Here is a 20,332-nt window from a genome sequence, read left to right on the forward strand (position 1 = left end):
GCCATTGGTCTCTGTCCCTACTGGTCATGCCACGTCAGCTGGGGGGCCCGAGGAGCCCGTCCAGCCTCATGCCACGTCAGCTGGGGGGCCCGAGGAGCCCGTCCAGCCACCACCTGGGGCTGCCACGCCGTGGCCTGCAGCACCTACGCCGTCGCCTGGTTCAGCTTCAGCTTCGCCGTCGCCTGGTCCAGCTTCAGCGTCGCCTGGTCCAGCTTCAGCTTCTGCACCAGCCTCAGCTTCTGTATCAGCCTCGCCTGGTCCTGCAGCTGCCACGCCGCCGCCCAAGCCACATTCTGCACCTCGGAATCGCCGGCCACTTTCCGGGCCACCAGCTGGACGTTATCGCCGTCGAGGTCGGCCCCCAGAACTGTTTCCCCATTGCCGCCTGCACGGTCGGCCCCAGAACTGTTTCCCCATTGCTGCCCGCATGGTCGGCCCCCTGAGTTATTGGTGAACTGTACGCCAGTGATTTTTTTGTTTTTTTTGTTCCGTTGAATTTATCCCCCGTGTCCCCGTGAGTTTGCGCTTGGGTCCAATCCCTGCCTGCCACACAGCGGAAACATGACATCTATAGCATTGTTTTGTAAAATGATGGTCCTTTTGCCAATACATAAATTATGCAAGAATATGCTGATGTTATCTTCTTATTAAAAGTGAGATAATAAGTCAAATAAGAAGGAAAAAAGGAAGCATAGTTGCGTTTACATGCTGCACAGGATAGACACTGATGATTAGTTAAAAATTCACATCACAAAGCTGACAACACATATTTTATTGTTGATCAGATTAGAGAGTAAAATTCTTCACCAAAGAAAAAGTCACCCTGAAAAGACACTTCCAACCATAATCCATCACAGGACTTTCACAGACTAAATTTAATCTCATCTAATTCATTTGAGAATGCAGACTTTGTGTCTCCTTTGTCCTCGGGTGTCTAAAGTTTAAGGCATTGATTGACAGTTGTATTTTTCTGCTCGGATGATTTAATTTCAGCAGTTTTCTGCTTCTGAAGGTAGTGGAAGGACACAGCTAGGAGCCTCTATATTAGATAATAGTAAATGAGCAAGCAAAGGAGTAATTTCAAACACAGCAAGCTATCTTTTGTTGACTCAATCAAATGTGGTAGTATGGACATTGCTACACACACTGGGCCTTAAATTTTTCATATAGAGTAAATGTACAACTACAAATATGATTTTCTTATTCTGCTGTGAGTGCACTTGCATCATTCCCTGGACCATCTTCTGTACTGTCGTTCATCATCTGTTTGTATTTGCTCTTGAAAAACCCAGCCTAGAAGTGCAAGGAAAAAACATTAAAAGGCAGATATTGTGTATTGCAGTTGCAAACAAAATGAATGAAAATAACTATATGAGTGACTATAAAAACCTTTAACCTTTGTTTAACTGGTCATGATCTCTAAAAATATTAAAGCTATGTAATGAATTGAAAAAGTGTAAGAAGAGTCTTTCACCTTATACAGGCCAGCAGTGAGTAAAGCCAGAATAGCCAACCCTCCCAAGCATCCTCCAATGATCGCTTTAGTGAAATCTGGCTTAGGGTAAACTTCTACCTCTGCTACAATCTGAGAGATGACGAGACACAATGTGGATGACATTTAAGCTCTTGTACATCTCAAACAAGAGAAAGTAATGCTAAGTCACCTTGCGAACAGGAGGATTGTTGTAAGACCCTGTTGAAAAGTAGATGTATTGTTCTTTGTCATACTCCACAGTGGCTGTACTGGTCAAGAGGAATTTAGCAGATTGAAGTCCAATCTATGGAAAAAAAAAAAATAGACTAGGATGAGGCTGAATTAAAAATATTGTTCAATTTAAGGGAGAAATTGTTATCATATTCAAGTACATAAGACCACCTATAATCCAAATATGTATAAATCATTTATAAAAAAAACTACCCTTTAATTACCTGCTCTATCCATCCTGAACTGAGGTTGGCAGAGATTTCGTATGTCCTACTCTGCAGTCTTCCCATGAAGGTGTTGCACTTGAACACTCTGCACATGGCTACAGAGCAGTCCTGCAGGTGATTTAAAAAAAAATTGAATGAAACAAATCTGTGATTCAGTACAAGGTTATGTTTTGAATCTGCACCATGGTTCAGTTTTAACAGGTAGCAAAAGTGCAGAGGCATACTTACCACCACTTTATTCTTTTGTATCTTTGGAACAGAATCTGTGACATTTGGTGCTTCATCATTTCCTCTCTGACAGTCTGCAATCTGAAATACACTTACATTAATTTCAGGGTGATTGATCCTAATTTTAGCAAATTCACCCATCACACAGCTAATTGTGACCCATTTTTGTATCTTTTCTATTACCTGTAGGCTGCTCAAATTCACCCAAATCTCTTTTTCATCAAGCTTCACTGGAACCTTGATCACCACAGTGAAATTAAGCGCTCTGATATAATTTGTTACCTAAAACATGGGGAGAAAAGACAAAGGCAGTCAAGCATTATAATGGTTAGGTCTAATTCACACAATAATATTTATTATATTTTATTATATTTTACCGTGACTGATTGTCGAACCGGTTTCTGCAAATTATTTATCCCAAAAGTAAAATTGCTGTAGCTGAGGGTGCTAGAAAGATTTAAACATTTAAACATTATATAAATAATGTGTAAGACAAAAGAATGTTGGCTTGCAAATAATTTCCTTTGTTACAAATACAAACACACGTACTTTTCAAATGTCATGGAAATGCTGTATTTCACAGCAATCTCTTTCATTTCGTAGCTTTCACTCGTAGTAGTGTTCTCTTGATTTCCACTGAAAGAGAGAAGTGAAATGGTTGTACTGTATCTGTGGGGTTATTAAACAAGGAGTACCTAAATGACCAAATGAACAGTACCTGGTGGCATTTGCAGTGACAAAGATCTTTCTCGCAAGTCGACTGTTGGTGTCAATCCCATAGGAGACAATGAAGAAAGCCTTAATTGAAATAAAGGAGAGAAATCTTGATTCCCTCACATCTTTTTACTAAACTGTGCAGAAGTGAGAAGAGAAAATTGCATCAAAAAAAACAAACCTCAGTTTTGCTCTTGAAAATTGGCTTGTCAATAGTACAGTCTGTCCTTCCTCGGGATAAACCATCTTCACTGTCCAAGGATTTGCACTCAATTCTTCCCTTTATTAGTAAATAAAATGACTTCTGGATGCACTGGGAGAGCAGCAGATCAGTGATGAACTGATAAAGACTTGATCCTGATGCCTTACCTGCTGAATGGTGAACTTCCTGTAGGAGAGTCCAGCTGGGTACGTGAGAATAACGCGACTGTTGTAGGAGTTTTCTCCTCTGTTCTCCACTGTGACTGTGACATTCAAAAGCTCATCAATGCCCACTTTAACCTCTGAGGATCTGACAGAGGACGAGAATAAAGGAAGAGGAAAACAGATTGCACTGTGTTGGTGAGCTTTCCATAAGCTAAATATAGCATGTATTTGTGTTGAATTCTAACATACTATGTTAGAATTCAAAATATGTAGTATGTAACATATATGCTGTGCTTCAATGCTGATGCTGTTTTATTATGTTTTGTGTATTGGTCAAATCTTTGAGCCCTTTTAATGTATGACACTTATGTATGTGTTGTATGTGAAAGGCCATATTTGCTGGTTTTTCGTATCTTTTTGAAATATGAATGACTTTTGTATTTTGTTTTATTAAGAACCTGAGGGCCTGAAGTGGAGGTGTCTGGGTGCCTTTGGTGGGGGCATTTGCGCTGTGTTTTTTTATGCAACCCCGGTTTAACCTGCAGATTAGTGTGAAGGTGTGTAGAGAAGAGATATACGTGAATTGGCAATTTTTTGATACTCTTTTCATCTAGGAGCCCATTTGCCCACTGGTGAGCTGATATGCTGTTGATTAATTTTGTGCAAGTGGATTGATGCCTCTTTTGTTTCGTGTTTCTTTAATAATTGTCAAAAAAACAGCTTCTTGAGTATTTGTCTCTGTGTAAAGAATAATGGACCATGATGCTTTCTTGGTGAATTGTAAAGTTCTCGACAAAATATATAATATAATATATCCATCCATCCATTCGCTTCCGCTTATCCTTTTCAGGGTTGCGGGGGGCGCTGGAGCCTATCCCAGCTGTCATAGGGCGAGAGGCGGGGTACACCCTGGACAGGTCGCCAGTCTGTCACAGGGCCGACAGACAACCATTCGCACTCACATTCACACCTAGTGACAATTTGGATTATCCAATTAACCTATCCCCACAAGCTGCATGTCTTTGGACGGTGGGAGGAAGCCGGAGTACCTGGAGGGAACCCACGCAAACACGGGGAGAACATGCAAACTCCACACAGAAAGACCCCGGCCTGATGGTGGAATTGAACTCAGGACCTTCTTGCTGTGCGGCAACAGTGCTAACCACCGTGCTGCCTTATATAATATAATATAATATAATATAATATAATATAATATAATATAATATAATAACCTGGTGAAGTTGAAGTCCACTTTTAGGTCATCAACACATTTGTTGTCAGTGCCGCAGTTGATCTCAAACCCTAACTATGGAACACAGCATGATGTGAAAAGTATGTATATTACACATTATTTACATAATAAATGAAACATCGGTGAATCCAACGAATAATCTGTTTGTTCTGTCATCTAACTTTACTTTTACATTTTTGTTAATCTGAACAAATTGAATATTCTTGATACACTTTTGGAAAACAGCAAAGTCCTTTTCACACCCAAGAATTCTTCGGTAGAAGAGGTGTTAGTCAATTTTATGGCAACAAAAAGTTAATTCAGAAAAATAAGGTCAAAACTAATGCTGTGTTCTTCAGTTCATGTCCAGCTAGTACATTTTTAAAGGTATTTACAGGATAAATTATTGTTGTTTGAGCCTGCTGAGCAAGGCTTGGTCTGAGATTTGTGTTGGAAGGAAAACCGTCAAATGTGAATTTGAGCTCATTGGAAAGTTGATTGAGAGCATCGTCTGGGCAGGCCTGCAAAAAGACAGCAGTGTTAGATTTAGGTTCCGTGTTGGAAGACTCTTAAAAGCAAAATGGAAAACAAAATCTGCTGTTCACCAAATTGAACCTGATTTTTGGTTATATTAGTTTTTCTCTGATGTTGTTTTACCTCAATAAAGAAGTTTACAGTTGAACAGTTTGGTGTACTTAAGTCAACAATGACCGATCGAGGCTCCTCTCGTTGTTTCCCACTGATGTAAGCTCGGTTGTTTGGAGGTTTGCGAGTAGCATCGAGTGTAAAAGTATAATTAATTCTAGCTTGAGCTGGAATAAATCAGAGTTTAAAATGTTACAAATGTACATATACTAAAAAATGAAAATGGATGGGCAGTGCCATTTTGATTTTGAAAAAGTTAGGAGAATAAAGAACCTCGATCAACTGTAGACACTCTGCTCATGGTAAAGCAGACTGTAGCTGTGTTCTGCAGTGGTTTTGAGCAGCTTACATTCTGAGTAGGGATTTGGTTTGGGCTGAATGACACCTCGACTTCAACCATTACAATAGGTCTTGATCTGGAAAAAAGGAAAAGCACATATGAACAACATTTGGTTTTTCAATTAGTACAGCAGCTTTCTGGGTAATGTAGTCATTTCCATTTCTGCTTGGAAATTATTTTTTAGAACAACAAGGCTACTGTTATAAATTACGCATTTTATTTTGAGACTTCAGTCTCAACCAACCACATTTATTCCACCTTTAGTCACCAGAGCACCTCTCATTATGCAACCCAATATGATGGCAAAACGTGTAATAGACACCAGACCACCATTTTTATTTCACGCTTCTGCAAAACATGAAGTGGACACGCATGCAGTTGCATTTCTGCATGCAAAAGTTGTATTACCAGCACAGGGAGATAACATATGTAAAGACAAATCAATAGTGAACACAAAACGTATAAAGAACATTTCAAGGTCCTTAATTGCCAAAAACGTTTAAGCTAGGTGTCTAATATGTATAAACATGTAAATGTGTTAATAATGTCCGCTAAAACGCTTTCCTGTGATAATGTTCACGTCGGATTGAAATAAAATCGCTCCCTCTGCTGTTACGGCAGCTTACTGCAACTTCGCATGCATGTCATGTTTTGCCATTTTCCTGGGTTCCATCATGTCGCAACGAAAAATTTTTTTATCTCATGATCAGAAAGGCTTTTGACATGATAAACTTTAAGTCATATAACGTGACTTCTGGGAGAAAAAAATAGATGCCTGTTTTATCCTGCATATGTATTCCATTAAAGATTAAAAATTACTTTTCATGAATCACTTTATCATTGATGATGATTTATGATTCATTATTATATTATATAAAACCAATGCACAGGTCTTCAAATTGACCTAATCGTTTGACAGTTGGCGCATTCATTTGGCATTGACAAAGTTGGTAGACATACCACAGACAATAATAACACATGACTGGAGTATCTATCTGGACTGTGACTTACCTCAGTAAGACAACCGTGCCCTTTGAACCCACCGCTAAGTCAGGTAGTTTATCACCACTCTGATCAAAAGACGACTGACTGATTGTCACTCCAAAGAACTTCAGTCCTGACTGGACCTCAGAGCCAGTAATTCTCTGTGTACGTGAAATATTTTAATTAATCAAACTTTATTGTATAGATATGGGCCTTAAATGATAACTGTGTTAATATATCCTCGTGAGTTCTTTGATGCTGTGTACCTGTGAGTAAGTAGGACTGATTCGTCCTCCTTCACTGTGGAATATGTAGATGCTGCCTTCACCATTATTCTCCAAAGGTGCTCCAACTGCCAAATCCCTGAATCCATCTGAGTTTAGATCAGGCAGCACAGCAAGAGAAGAGCCGAACCTTCCTTTGACAGCTAAATGTCCTCTTAGTACTAACGGATCATCAAAATTACACTCTACAAACTAAAAGCAGGAGAGTGAATATTATATGGTTATTAAGAAAGTTGAAAAATAAACTGATTCATTTAATTGAAGTGGATAAAACTTTGATTTACCAAACCAGTTAGTCTGCAAACATAAACTCTTCCCTCTCTATCAGGCTCCATGTACATTGGGGCTGATATGAAGATTAGATCAGTGATATCATCATTATTTATGTCCATGGTACACACCTCTGCCCCGAAATATTCACCAGTCTGATACTGTGTAAGAAACACATTATTGATGAAAATAGTCACATAAAGCCAAATGACAACAATTTGTATTTAAGAAAGTATTTACTACCAGTTAATAATCCCATTCGGTTTGGTCTTGCTGTAAATACATACCTGTGATGCCAACGGCTCAATCTTTTGGTTTTCAAAGCTTTCTCTATTAACAGCGACCACAGCTCCTCTGTGTTTATATCTTGGAGCACCAACAATTGTCAGGGAACCACTTTGGGTTTTAGCAGTTGCCATGGAGTAACCTAGAATTTAGGTAGGCAAAAAGAGAAGATAGATATAAAATCTGATATACGTATTTGTGTGAAAGAATTACAGCAGAGCTGTGTATATACATGATTACATGTGTATGAGTTAGATTGTTAAAGCTGTAATATTCTTACCAAGATAACTGTCAGACTCCAAAGACACATCCTCATATGTTTTCAGCTTCTGGCCTCCTGTTGTGTATTGCACGTAGCCTCCCTTCCACTGGTTTGCACCAACAATAGACATCTGAATTCCCTACAGTGCAGACAGGAAATACATTTTATATACAATTTATTTTACCTTTAAAATCTGGACTCTTGTTTTTATAAAAAGTGTTTGAATCTCTCTTTCTATGACTAGACTGTCTGGTGAGTTTCAGGTAGTTTTAATTACCTCGGGCACAATAACTGCACTGAATCCCTCTTGAGACATTTCCATTTTCAGTGAGACTCCACCGGTTTGAGATCCTGTAAAAATATAAAATATAAAAAGGTTTATTGATAGACACAACACAACGCATTACACTAGTAATTTAGTGTAATGATATCTGTTTATTATAAAGGTGCCTCAATAGTTATTTTTCATTTCACCAATACTTCGTGAAATCGACCTTTAGCCTCAAGCAATGATACAATAATGCAATGTAACATTTACAGAAATTGTATCAAAGCTTGCTAAATGTTAAATATATAATTTACCTTCAATGGAAAAAATTTTGTCCTGCAAACTCTGCTGGATTATTTCAAGTGTGTTGAAGTCCTGCACTTGAAACACGTGATTGTCTGAGGGAGACGATGCAATGGTGCGTAGTTCTTTTTCTGCTTCAGGCTTAATAAATGCATTCCCCACCTAGGGTTGTTTAAAACATGTGTTTACATTTAATGCAAAATTATTTACTGATTTTATTAAAACTTTAATACAGTTTAATACAAAGATTAATACGGTCTGTTTAATACAGACATTAATACAATATCCATTATTAATTTAGCTTTTTTATTTATTGAAATTTATTGAAATTAGATACCACTCATAACTCATAACAGCCATTGCCTCAAGGCGCTTTATATAGTAAGGAAGACCCTACAATAATACATACAGAGAAAAAACCAACAATCATATGACCCCTGATGAGCAAGCACTTTGGGAAGGAAAAACTCCCTTTTAACAGGAAGAAACCTCCAGCAGAACCAGGTTCAAAGAGGGATGGTTATCTGCCATGCAGATGCAGAGAGGTCTATTAACACATAGTGAGTGAGAAAGGTGACTGAAAAAGAAATAATCAATGCATCATGGGAATCCCCAGCAGCCTACGTCTATTGCAGCATAACTAAGGGAGGATTCAGGGTCACCTGATCCAGCCCTAACTTTATGCTTTAGCAAAAAGGAAAGTTTTAAGCCTAATCTTGAAAGTAGGGATAGTGTCTGTCTCTCGAATCCAAACTGGAAGCTGGTTCCACAAAAGAAGGGCCTAAAAACTGAAGGCTCTCCCTCCCATTCCACTTCTCCCAATCTAGGAAGAACAAGTAAGCCTGCAGTGCGAGAGCAAAGTTCTCCAATGGGGTGATATGGTACTATAAGGTCATTAAGATAAGATGGAGCCTGATTATTTAAGACCTTGTTTGTGAGGAGCAGGATTTGGAATTCAACAGGAAGCCAGTGAAGAAACCCAATAGAGGAGAAATTAACATTAACAATAGTGTAAAAACAGTGTGATGATACGGCCCAGATTTCCATGGTTTCTGTGTAGGTGGCTCATTACTTTGCTCCATATACTGTAGGAACATGTGACTGTAGTCTAATAAATAACCAAAACACATTATTAGTATAAATTTTAAACATTATGCAGGTTTAAATAATGGAGGTACTTACCCCAATAGCAAATCGAACAATGTTTTGATTCCCTGCTTCCTGTGCTGCATTTCCCAGGTCATACCGGTCATTAGATTCTCCATCAGTAATTACTATCAAGACTTTCTTCACATCTGGTCTGGAACCTCTTTGTGGTGTGAAAACATTGTTTCTGTCAAATTAAAAAATAAACAAATCTAATTTCAACATAAAACATGTTTTTACAGTGCACATTTTGATCATAGAGTAAATTGCATGAATGATTATTACTTTGCATGCATCCATTTGTTTTGTATTATCGCTCATGGACATTTTAGTATTTTGCAAATCTAGTTAATGCAAGTTCTTCTTTTAAAACTCTTGCATCAGTCAATACAGAAATTATCTGCACAGGAAGTCTGTCCAGATGATTTAACTGTAGTGCTTCAGTAATATCATTGCAACCCTTACACAACATGTCTGATGCCTCCAGCTGTATGAGTAGATCCCCCCAGCTGTGTGATTCCATCGATTTCAGTCTTTAGTGATCCAGATGAGGAAAATTTCTTGAAATAAAAATGAACCCGAGGTAACGAGGAAAACTGGGAAACAGAAAACTGAAGAAAGGGAGAAACAATATTAAAAAATATAGAATAGCCTTTTTTTATGGAGATAAATGAAAAGCGGGTGAAACTATTTGTGTCTGTAATACGATATAACTGAAAGGTAGTACAGTGTCTTACCTGTGCATCAACTGACAGAAATGCCTGGATTAGATCTTCCACAAACGTCGTCATTGTTTGAAAATCAGAGACAGATACGCTGCCTGAACCATCCAACAGAAAAGCAATGTCTACTTGTGTCGGGCACACTATCAAATAAATGAATTGAAATTGATTATTTTAGGTGAATTTTAACATTTTAGCAAATCGACTATGAATACCCACATATTTAGACAATTAGTATTTTATAAGAAGAAAGAAAAGAAGAAATTAAGATTAAGATATTAAATTAGTTTAAATGAGTCTTAAAACTGCTTACAGAAGCCTAATTTAGTTATTAAGCTAATTTAGTTATTTGTAGCCTTGATTTTTGCATTCAGTTCTAATTACTTGTATTTTCTTCCTGTATTACAGTCATAGAAACAGCATTGTGTTCAAACTTACAACACTAAAAGAAAGACCCTCTGTACTGTATGTTCTTGTTACGGTTGGAATTTGTGTTACTGTGAGCGACAGTAGCCTCATGTTTACGTTGTTCTTATGTAACAGGAATACATCGTGATGTAACACACAGCAACACAAATTATTTTCTCCAGGAAAACCATAATACATTACTTATTTGCATACGGAGCTTTAAAGAAGTCGTAGGTAGCTTTAGAGGGAAGTAAACTTCTCGGTCTCCTTTTAATTTTTTCCCCCAAAGATCTTGTGTGTCTGTACTAGTCTTCTTGCATTTTGTCATGCATTGCATAACCCAAACAACCAGGCTTAGTTTCATTTTTGTAATGAATTTGAAATCAAAGGGTGTTTTTGTATTTGTTTTTCAAATAACACTTTCATTTTACATGCAGATATGGTTATTTCATTCTGAATAACCCATATGGAAAAGATATATATAAACCTTATAAAGTTTGTATCTGTCTTGTGTGAAACTTGTATGAAAAGCATATAAGAGTGAAAACAGATATAAGATCCCTTGAAAAATTATATAATGAAACTTGTATGTTTTGGATACTTACTAAAACAATGTATGAAAGTAATGAGAAAGTGGCCACTTTCATGAGTAAATCATGTAAGCCTTATATGATTTACTCATGAAAGTGGCCACTTTCATGAGTAAATCATATATAAGTTTTTACTATTTCTTTTTCATATGGGAATTGAAGAGACCATCTCAAAAAAATTCTGATCATTAGAATTAAATACATTTTTATGCTGTAGATTTAATCTTGGCTAGCTCAAATTTTACCATCATTTGTTTCAGTGTTGATGGATTCAGGTCAAATTAGTCTAGAAAAGCTCTTTGGATAAAACTATAATACAATGAATCCAAACAGACAATCTGAAATAAGGCTTAGACGGGAAAACTGTAAACAAACAAAAAAATAATCAACAAATCATACAACTTATACTTATATTCATCTATGAGTAATCACATCTCACACAAACATAATTTTCTATTTACTGTTTCTGATTAACCCTTAATTGCTGGAATATATAAGAGAAGTCTTGAGACAGTTTCAGTTGATTTGAGATTATACAAGCACAAATATAAATGATTGTAAGACTATGTTCAAGTAAAAATGCAAGAGATTTTTATTAAGGAGGCACCGGGACTATAATTATTAAGGACACATTTTCACAAACTCCATTTATTGTTACCGTCTGGAGAAGAAGGTACAGGTGGTCCAAATGTATTAGATCGGTCCATGTGAAAACACACACCGTTGTACATGGTGATACTTTTGCAGTCCCTTGGAATTGTTGGACCACACACCTGAGAGGAGACAAAGTCAAGTTCCCATAAAGTCCCATAAACATCGGTTCAATCCTTATAAAATCAACCTTAAGACAACAATTCTGATGGCTAAAGATCCAAACGGGACACAAAAAAAACAGAAAAAAAAAAAGTCCCATAAACATCGGTTCAATCCTTATAAAATCAACCAAAACTGAAAAAAAAAAACATCTTGCACGATCCAGCAGAATATGTAGATTTTAAAAAATAACTTCAGTCTATTTAAAGCCATTCAAATGTGTCCCTTAATGCTATTAAAAAAATCCATGTTAGAGGCCACCAAAGTATCTGGGGTGTGTAAAAAAAAATTTGTGCATATATGTTTTTAAATAACATTTTTCCTCAAACCTTTTTAAGTTTTCAGGCCTATAAACACATTTAGTTTTTAATGCAGCTTAAATATGTAAAACTTGAAATAAAAAGAAACACATATTCAAATTAAGGAGACAAAGTTTTGCATTGACTTCTACTTCATTGAATATGCTGAAGTTATTGTAAACCCTGATTCTGTGAAGGACAGGTGGGAGGCACACTGGTTTTTCATGGGATGACCTTCATGCAACAATAACAAGACATATAAGGATAGAGGATGTTGCTCCTCAGTGCTTTTAACAAAGTTCTCATAGTGTCTGCAGTTCAGTAACTCACCACAGTGTTTTGTGTTGCGGGATCACTTTTCATTGTCAGACCAAGAGACATGTTTACTGCAAAATCGGGTGCTGTATTGAAAGTGTATTGAAAATTTAAATACTAATAAAAGGCAATTGAAAGGAAAAAAACAAGACTTAAATCGATGACTGCAAAGAACCATGACTGAAACACTTCCCCATTTGATATGACAAGTGTTAGACATCGAAACTTCTCTCCACTGTGAACCAGGATGTATAACAGGCAGCTTTAATATCAATGCAAATAGGATTCAGTTTCACTATTGCTTCATTTTAAAGTTTTAAATAATTACAAAAGAAACATTGTAACAATAACATTATTAATAACATTGACTTCTTTGCTTATTTTACTTCATCAAGTTTCAGTGTTACTAACTAAGATATTTACTTATTGTGATTTGAGTTAAAAAAGTTTCTGTGCTAGCGTCTGTGGGGAATTTCTTTGATGTCAACATGGTTTCTGTCAGAGTTTCATCACATTTGGTTACCTACCATCAATTTGGATATTTTGGCAGTTTGGGGAAGATGTGGTGCAGCTATATACTTTTCCTCTTCCATTTTGTGAATACTGTTCAAGGGGAGCACTGACGAGCAAACTGAGGAAATAAATTCAGACAATGATGAAGTCTAGAGTGCAAACTGTGGTTAAATAAACCCCATATGTTTCCTGTTAAGAAGTATTATATCCTTGTTAGTTTATTACCCTGGGCCTTAACAGAAATGATTGTTAAACCTGCAGTTATAGATCGACATAACAATGTATGATGTGACTTACTTTGATTGTCTTTGAACCACCTGGTACCCAAAACCAGCAGCAGAGTTATTCAGGGCCTTCCATGCCACGGGATCAATAGTGAAACAAAGTGCAGCATTTAACACTGAGAATAAAGAAGAAGGAAGAACATCTGTAGTTTTATTTAAAGCCACTGTAAAGGATGATAACCTGGTTATATTATCTCTAATTCTAATCACATATGAGGAACTCCATACAGTGTATGTGTTAGTTTGATTCCACCTCTTGAATCCAGTCACAGCTTTCCACAGTTAACACTAGAGAGCATCAAAGTCAGATACTAGATTTGAACATACTGGCAGGTAATCATTCACTTGAAAAACATACTTAAGATTTTACTATGGAATTAGTTTTGTGTCTTTGATTCTTATATCTTACTCCATCTGTCAAAAGCAAAATACTGACACTTAAAACTTTCAAGAAAAGATGCTGTTGCTATGCTACAGTATGAAAAACTATTAATATACTGTACACATTTGCTTATTTTGCAGTACTAAAAATTGAATTGTGTAGAAAATTTTACTGGTGTGCATATTCCTCTTTCCTCCTGAACTGTTTGTCAGATTCATCAATACATGCCACACCCATTCTATGATCCATGCTATGATTACTGTCCAGTAAAAATCGTGTATTGTTGCGATCCTACAGCTGTCCGGTTGTTTATTTTTGCCACACAAATAAAGCCTTCCTTTTATGGACATGCTAAGAGTAGTCAAAACGTCACATAGTGCTAACACTTTTTTGTTTCCTGCTTCATGTCACAGCATTCAACAATGACAGTGTCATGATTTCAAAGTTTTGCGAAACCTATTTTGAAATACATTTCGTAACAGTGGTACGCCCTCAAGTAGGGCTGCCACGATTAGTCGACTAGTCACGATTACGTCGACTATCAAAATCGTCGACGACTGATTTAATAGTCGACGCGTCGTTTGAAGCTTTGTAAGATCCCAAAAGACGCAGGAATGAGTAGCAGGATTTAAGAGTGTAATAACGGACTGAAACAGAAGATGGCAGCACTGCATGTACAACGATGCCAGCTGCCGTTAAACCCCGAAGAAGAAGCTGTGTCCCAGAATTCATAGCGCGGCCCTGCTCAGTTTCCAACAATGGCGGCAGCTAGTTAGTTTTAATGTTACTCTTATTATTCTTTCTGGGTCACAAAATACACATTTAACATATTTTTAGGCGAGAATGTAGCTGTGGAAACCTCAAATATCTGCTCAGTTTATCAAGACACCGCATATTTTCAAAAGCGCTCCGACGTTTTCGGAGACGTCTGTTACCCACTAGCTCGATAGCTAGCCGGGGGCAAGGTCACTAGAGCTGTGAGAACACCGGACTCCCGGCAAATCGTTTTCAAACCCACCGCCGTCTTTCGCTACTCAGGTTAAACATGATATATGAGTCACTTAGATAACTTAAAAATGTTATTGTTTGGCTTTTTTAGTATTTTATTTGTTCCTGAGTAAATCGGTTTGGCTGAGATTAAAGTTATAGTTTTTACACAGCTGAATAAACGTCAAGCAGACAGCTGATTATCAGAAGTGTGAGATGCTCCAGAATTTACTCCGGTGTCCTGTTATATTTTAGATAGCAAGGAGTTTATTAAACTTCACCGAAACAATCTGCAAATTTCATTAAAATTTAATAAACTATCATCTTTTCTTTATTTTTAGTTAGCACATACCTTAAACACTTAAAGCTGTAAGCTAATGCTAGTTATATAAGAGCAGATGCTGCTGGTGCAATAAGCTGTACGTTTTACGTCCAATGGATCTGATTAGTCGACTAATCGCAAAAATAATCGGTGACTAGTCGACTATCAAAATAATCGTTTGTGGCAGCCCTACCCTCAAGTTCTGCTTTTCCTTATTGTAACATGTTTTGATATTTTCAACATCAGTTAAAGAAAAAATGTACTTCTCCACTTGTTTGCTTTTTTTCATATGTGCATTTATATATTTCAGGTGTATTTTTATCTGAATATATACTATCAGAATCAGAATCAGAATCAGAATACTTTATTGATCCCTGGGGGAAATTATTTTTTGTTACAGTGCTCCATTTTAAACCAACATTAAGACAAGACAGACAATACGCTAACTAAGAATAGTACAATATATACATATATATACATACATACATACATAAGTCACTTATAAATAAATATTTGGAAAAGAAACATGTGTAGTTGTAGCAGCAAACAGTGTGTTAAGTGGATGCATTGTACAGGGAGATGGCCACAGGCAGGAATGATTTCCTGTGTCGTTCAGTGGTGCTTTTCGGTAATCTCAGTCTCTCACTGAACGAGCTCCTGTGACTGACCAACATGTCATGGAGTGGGTGGGAGGTGTTATCCAACATTGTCTTTATCTTGGACAGCATCCGCCTCTCCGACACCACCTTGAGGGAGTCCAGCTCCATCCCCACAACATTGCTGGCCTTACGGATCAGTTTATTAAGTCTGTTGGCATCTGCGACCCTCAGCCTGCTCCCCCAGCATGCAACAGTATAGAGGATCGCACTGGCCACAACAGACTCATAGAAAATCCTCAGCATTTTCTGGCAGATGTTGAAGGACCTCAGTCGCCTCAAAAAATAGAGACAACTCTGGCCCTTCCTGTAAAGTGCTGTGGTGTTTTTAGCCCAGTCCAGTTTATTGTCAATGTGTACTCCAAGGTATTTATAGTCCTCCACAATGTCAACACTGACCCCCTGGATTGAAACAGGGGTCAAGTGTTTCCTGGTCTTCCTGAAGTCCACGATCAGTTCCTTGGTCTTTGCCACGTTGAGCTGCAGATGATTCTGCTCACACCACGTGACCAGAATCATCTGCAGCTCAACGTGGCAAAGACCAAGGAACTGATCGTGGACTTCAGGTTCAATTAAAAAATAAAATAAAATAAAATAAAACAAGCATTAAAAAATAAAAATAAAGAATTTAAAAAATAACCACCTGTAGCAAAGGTGAGTGCAGGGTCATAAATACGTTGGATGGATGAAGTATGACGTCACAGTGGTGTAAAATGTCCTGTTTTTTGTAGCCCTGCACAAGGTAGTAAGGCAGATATGATAAATTTATTATCTCTGTATCTTAAATCCAGTTTTACCATTTTCTAATGGTTTATAATCAAGCGTTTAGTTTGTTTCAGTAAAACTATTTATGAAAGACTTTTTCAATCAGTGAATTTCAACAACAAAAAAAACAATGCTATTTACAGCTAGAAGCTAACTGAGCTAATCACACATTTAATTTGTGTTAGCAGAGGCTAAAATGTAAATACAGTAATGACCATCACTAAAGTATTTCTGGATATTATTTCACTAAATGATTTATAGTCCATGTTAGTTTTGGATACTACAGTTTTTCTTATTAAGAATGTTGCTGTGTTGTATGTATTTCCTTTCTAACCTTCCTTTCATATCAAACATCCTTGAAAGAGTAGTTGTCAAACAGCTAACAGATCATCTGCAGAGGAATGGCTTATTTGAAGAGTTTCAGTCAGGTTTCAGAGCTCATCACAGCACAGAAACAGCTTTAGTGAAGGTTACAGATGATCTTCTTATAGCCTCTGACAGTGGACTCATCTCTCAAAACTAGTTCATGCATTTATTACTTCTAGGCTGGACTACTGTAATTCATTATTATCAGGAAGTCCCTAAAAAGCTTTCAGTTAATCCAAAATGCTGCAGCAAGAGTCCTGACAGGGACTAGAAAGAGAGAGCATATTTCTCCTGTTTTGGCATCCCTTCATTGGCTTCCTGTTAAATCCAAAATTGGATTCAAAATCCTGCTCCTCACATATGTAGCGCCCCTGGCTGTGTACTCCACTATAGCCGGGTACGCCCTGAGTTCTAGTTATCTTAAACTTACTTAGTTGCCCTCAGTGCAAGTTCCCCTGATTTACACACGTATAACACACAGATACACTTTTACCTTACTTTGAACTATAGATAAGAAACAGTACTAGACACAAAATCTTATGTTTAAACCAAGCAGGTTTACTGAATGAATTGGTAAACACCCAATAAATCAATAAAGTAAAAAGTCTCTTGCAATGACAAAATATAACAATAATAACAGTTACACAGTTCTTTACTGTAATGGGCCCCACACACACACACACTCTCACACCACCCAGTTTCCCAAGTCCCCTCGGTGCAGGCCTGGATCGATGCTAGGGTGCGTAGGAACCAACGGTCCTAAAAGAAAACAAAATGGTGCTCCTACCTGGAAACCTTAGTCTTTTGTCCACAATACCCTCACGGCACACCGAGAGGTCCGTCCCTTAGGTCGCCGAGCTGCACGCTTACTCCTTTTAAGCAGCAAACCTGATCAGCCCGCCTTGGCAGTCAGTAGCCTCCCACTCCGTGCAGGTCAGGTGACGTCCAGCAAAGTCCACCTTTATGGCTAACTCCGATTAGCCAAGTTAGCACGCCGCTAACTAGGGATATTTCGAGGCAACAGTGCAAACCAGTCCGGGCTGCACCACCTCACAGTCACGCTCTGTTACTCAGCTGTGGGCGTGGGATGATTTATCCTCACTGTCCATTGGAAAAAAGTCTCTGTAGACGCTAGCCGCATCTCGAGCACGCTTTTCTCTCTCCTCTCGTGGCTGCCTCCGCTCTCTCCCTCTCTCCTTCCGCTCGCTCCCTCTCAAAGTAAAAGCACCTCAACACACTTTCTTATTACTACTACAACACAGTAAAATGAACAAGAGAACTATTCAGATATATCCAACTGGAAATAAAACTTAGTCCCATAAAATATACCTGGGCTACATCCTCCCCCTTCTAATCGTCTGGATGTCCTCATCAGACATCTCCCAAGGCGACTGACAACAAATAAAACTCCACACTTCTTGAATGTATAACAGACACTCTTAGAACTTCACTTTTTTTTTTTTCATTTACGCATTCCCCAACTTTATCACAACCCCTCTGTGAACAATAGTAATAGGTTGGTCACTAGCCTTCCCTGGTTCATCGTAGGACAGTCTCAACACTGGCTTTATTCTTCTCTTCCCAGTCGTCCCTGACCTAAGGCATTTGCTGACCTCTTTCCCAATACTCCGTCTTCCCCTAGATCTCTTTGAGAGAGGTCTTTCCTTCTCCTCTTCTGACTCTGTATCGGTGTTCTTTACATCACCAATGTCATCTGCTTCCTCCTGAGACTCTTCGGCATTGCCCTCAGATAGAAACATAGCTTGAGCGTCATCCTCCGATGCCAATGGAGAATTGTCACTAAATGACTCCTCCCTCAACACTTTCTCCACACAGTCTCTGTACCACGCATGTGGCCTCTCGTATTCTACATCTGACGATCCAGTCGACTCCCCAGTGTCTTGACTCACGTCTCTGCTTTCTACCCTCTCTTTTCCTTTTCCCATCCTGCGAGTCTGTGGTCTCGCTGGCACTTCATCTCTGGCCATGCCTTCTGGCAGTCTCACTTCTGTCCCAATCGGTAACAAATGATCTCTGTGTAGGGTTCTCACACTACCTTGACCCGTTTGTGGCTTCACCCTATACACCGGTAGGTTGGGCAGTTTTCCCACAATCACATGTGTTACAGCGTTCCATTTGCTTTCCAACTTATGTTTCCCCTTCAACCCCAGATTCTTAAGGAGTACCCTGTCTCCCACTTCCAAGGCTTGGAAACTGACTCGTCGATCAAAAGCTCTTTTGTTTCTCTTGTGTACCTTATCAACAGCTTCATTGGCTAACTGATAAGCTCTCTGCAACTCCTGTTTCAAATTCGTCACATACTGTGAATGAGTCTTCTCCTCCGCTCCATCAGGAGATGCTCCAAAACAAACATCCACGGGAAGCCTAGCCTCCCTCCCAAACATCAAAAAATAGGGAGAATACCCTGTGGCATCGCTCTTTGTGCTATTATAGGCATGAACTAGCGACCCTACATGTTGACTCCAAGTTCGCTTCTTCTCATCCTCTAGTGTCGCTAACATTGACAACAAGGTTCGATTGAATCTCTCGGGTTGCGGATCCCCCTGGGGGTGATAGGGAGTTGTCCGAGACTTCCGTATACCCAATGACCGCAAGAGCTCACTGGTTAATCGGCTCTCGAAGTCTCGTCCTTGGTCAGAATGTATCCTGGCAGGCAATCCATAGTGCACAAAATATTTGTCCACCAACACTTTGGCAACCGTGGTGGCTTTTTGGTTTTTGGTGGGGAAAGCCTGTGCGTACTGGGTAAAATGGTCAGTTACCACTAAGACATTACCTATCCCCTTGGAGTCTGGCTCCATAGACAGAAAATTAATTGCAAACCAAGTCCATGGGACCCTTGCTGCTCATCTGGTGCAAAAAGGCTTCTCTCTTGTAGGGTGTTTTATGGGTGACACATACCCCACAGTTTTTGACATACTGCTCCACGTCATTTGCCATTTTTGGCCAATAAAACCGATCTCTCAGAAGGTCAGTGGCTCTTTCTATTCCTAAATGTCCCATGTCATCATGAGTAGACCGCAATACCTGTTCTCTGTATTGAGAAGGTAACACAAGCTGGTACAGCTCATCCCCGGACTGCTTTCGGGTTGTCCTGTAAAGTAACCCATCTCTCATGACAAGTTTGCTGGCCTCCCGCCTCATTAACACAAACTCTGGGTCAGAATGGATACCTTTTGGCCAAGTACCAGTGTTCAGCACATCGATCACTCTGCCTAGGGCATCGTCTGTTCTTTGAGCTTGTCGCAACTCTGGCCTTGACACCCGCCCTACTGCTGACAGACTTAACTGAGTAGCATACACAGCTGGAACACACTCGGGAGGTGCCCCCAACTGATCGATGTATCTCGCATTGGTCTCAGTTGCATCATCCAGGCATATTTTCTTACAAATAGACTTTACGCCACTTTGAGAGACCTGATCCCATTCTGTCTCCTTCAAGTCATCAACCATGTTTCTTGATAACAAATCAGCATCTATATTAGTCTTGCCAGACCGATACTGAAGATTAAAGTCATAACTAGCTAGAGCCGCGAGCCATCGGTGCCCTGTTGCATTTAGCTTTGCAGTGGTAAGGACATACGTCAGCGGATTGTTATCAGTGCGCACAGTAAACTTTGCGCCATACAAA

The 20,332-nt window shown here is 38.8% G+C and overlaps 1 protein-coding gene across 1 annotated transcript; it reads right to left on the bottom strand.

Moving 5' to 3' along the window:
• Window positions 1-674: 674 nt before the first annotated feature.
• LOC146568409 (integrin alpha-M-like) lies at window positions 675-13,296 on the bottom strand. Its single transcript, XM_085284451.1, has 29 exons — window positions 13,216-13,296; window positions 12,933-13,036; window positions 12,421-12,491; window positions 11,637-11,751; window positions 9,996-10,123; window positions 9,724-9,869; window positions 9,295-9,445; window positions 8,124-8,274; window positions 7,819-7,892; window positions 7,560-7,680; window positions 7,282-7,421; window positions 7,009-7,155; window positions 6,707-6,916; window positions 6,468-6,601; window positions 5,390-5,532; window positions 5,129-5,283; window positions 4,867-4,992; window positions 4,473-4,546; window positions 3,244-3,385; window positions 3,056-3,154; window positions 2,879-2,958; window positions 2,710-2,796; window positions 2,538-2,607; window positions 2,344-2,442; window positions 2,161-2,241; window positions 1,930-2,040; window positions 1,665-1,778; window positions 1,475-1,585; window positions 675-1,293 (listed from the first exon to the last, which is right to left on the bottom strand). The coding sequence occupies exons 3-29, from the start codon at window positions 12,469-12,471 to the stop codon at window positions 1,201-1,203; spliced, it is 3,153 nt and encodes a 1,050-aa protein (XP_085140577.1). The 5' UTR covers window positions 12,472-12,491; window positions 12,933-13,036; window positions 13,216-13,296; the 3' UTR covers window positions 675-1,200.
• Between the last annotated feature and the right edge of the window lie 7,036 nt (window positions 13,297-20,332).

This window comes from Mchenga conophoros, linkage group LG8 (genome assembly GCF_057382185.1).
Source record: "Mchenga conophoros isolate Kocher_MC1m ecotype Shallow Benthic linkage group LG8, M_conophoros_male_GT1.1, whole genome shotgun sequence".
Taxonomy (NCBI): domain Eukaryota; kingdom Metazoa; phylum Chordata; class Actinopteri; order Cichliformes; family Cichlidae; genus Mchenga; species Mchenga conophoros.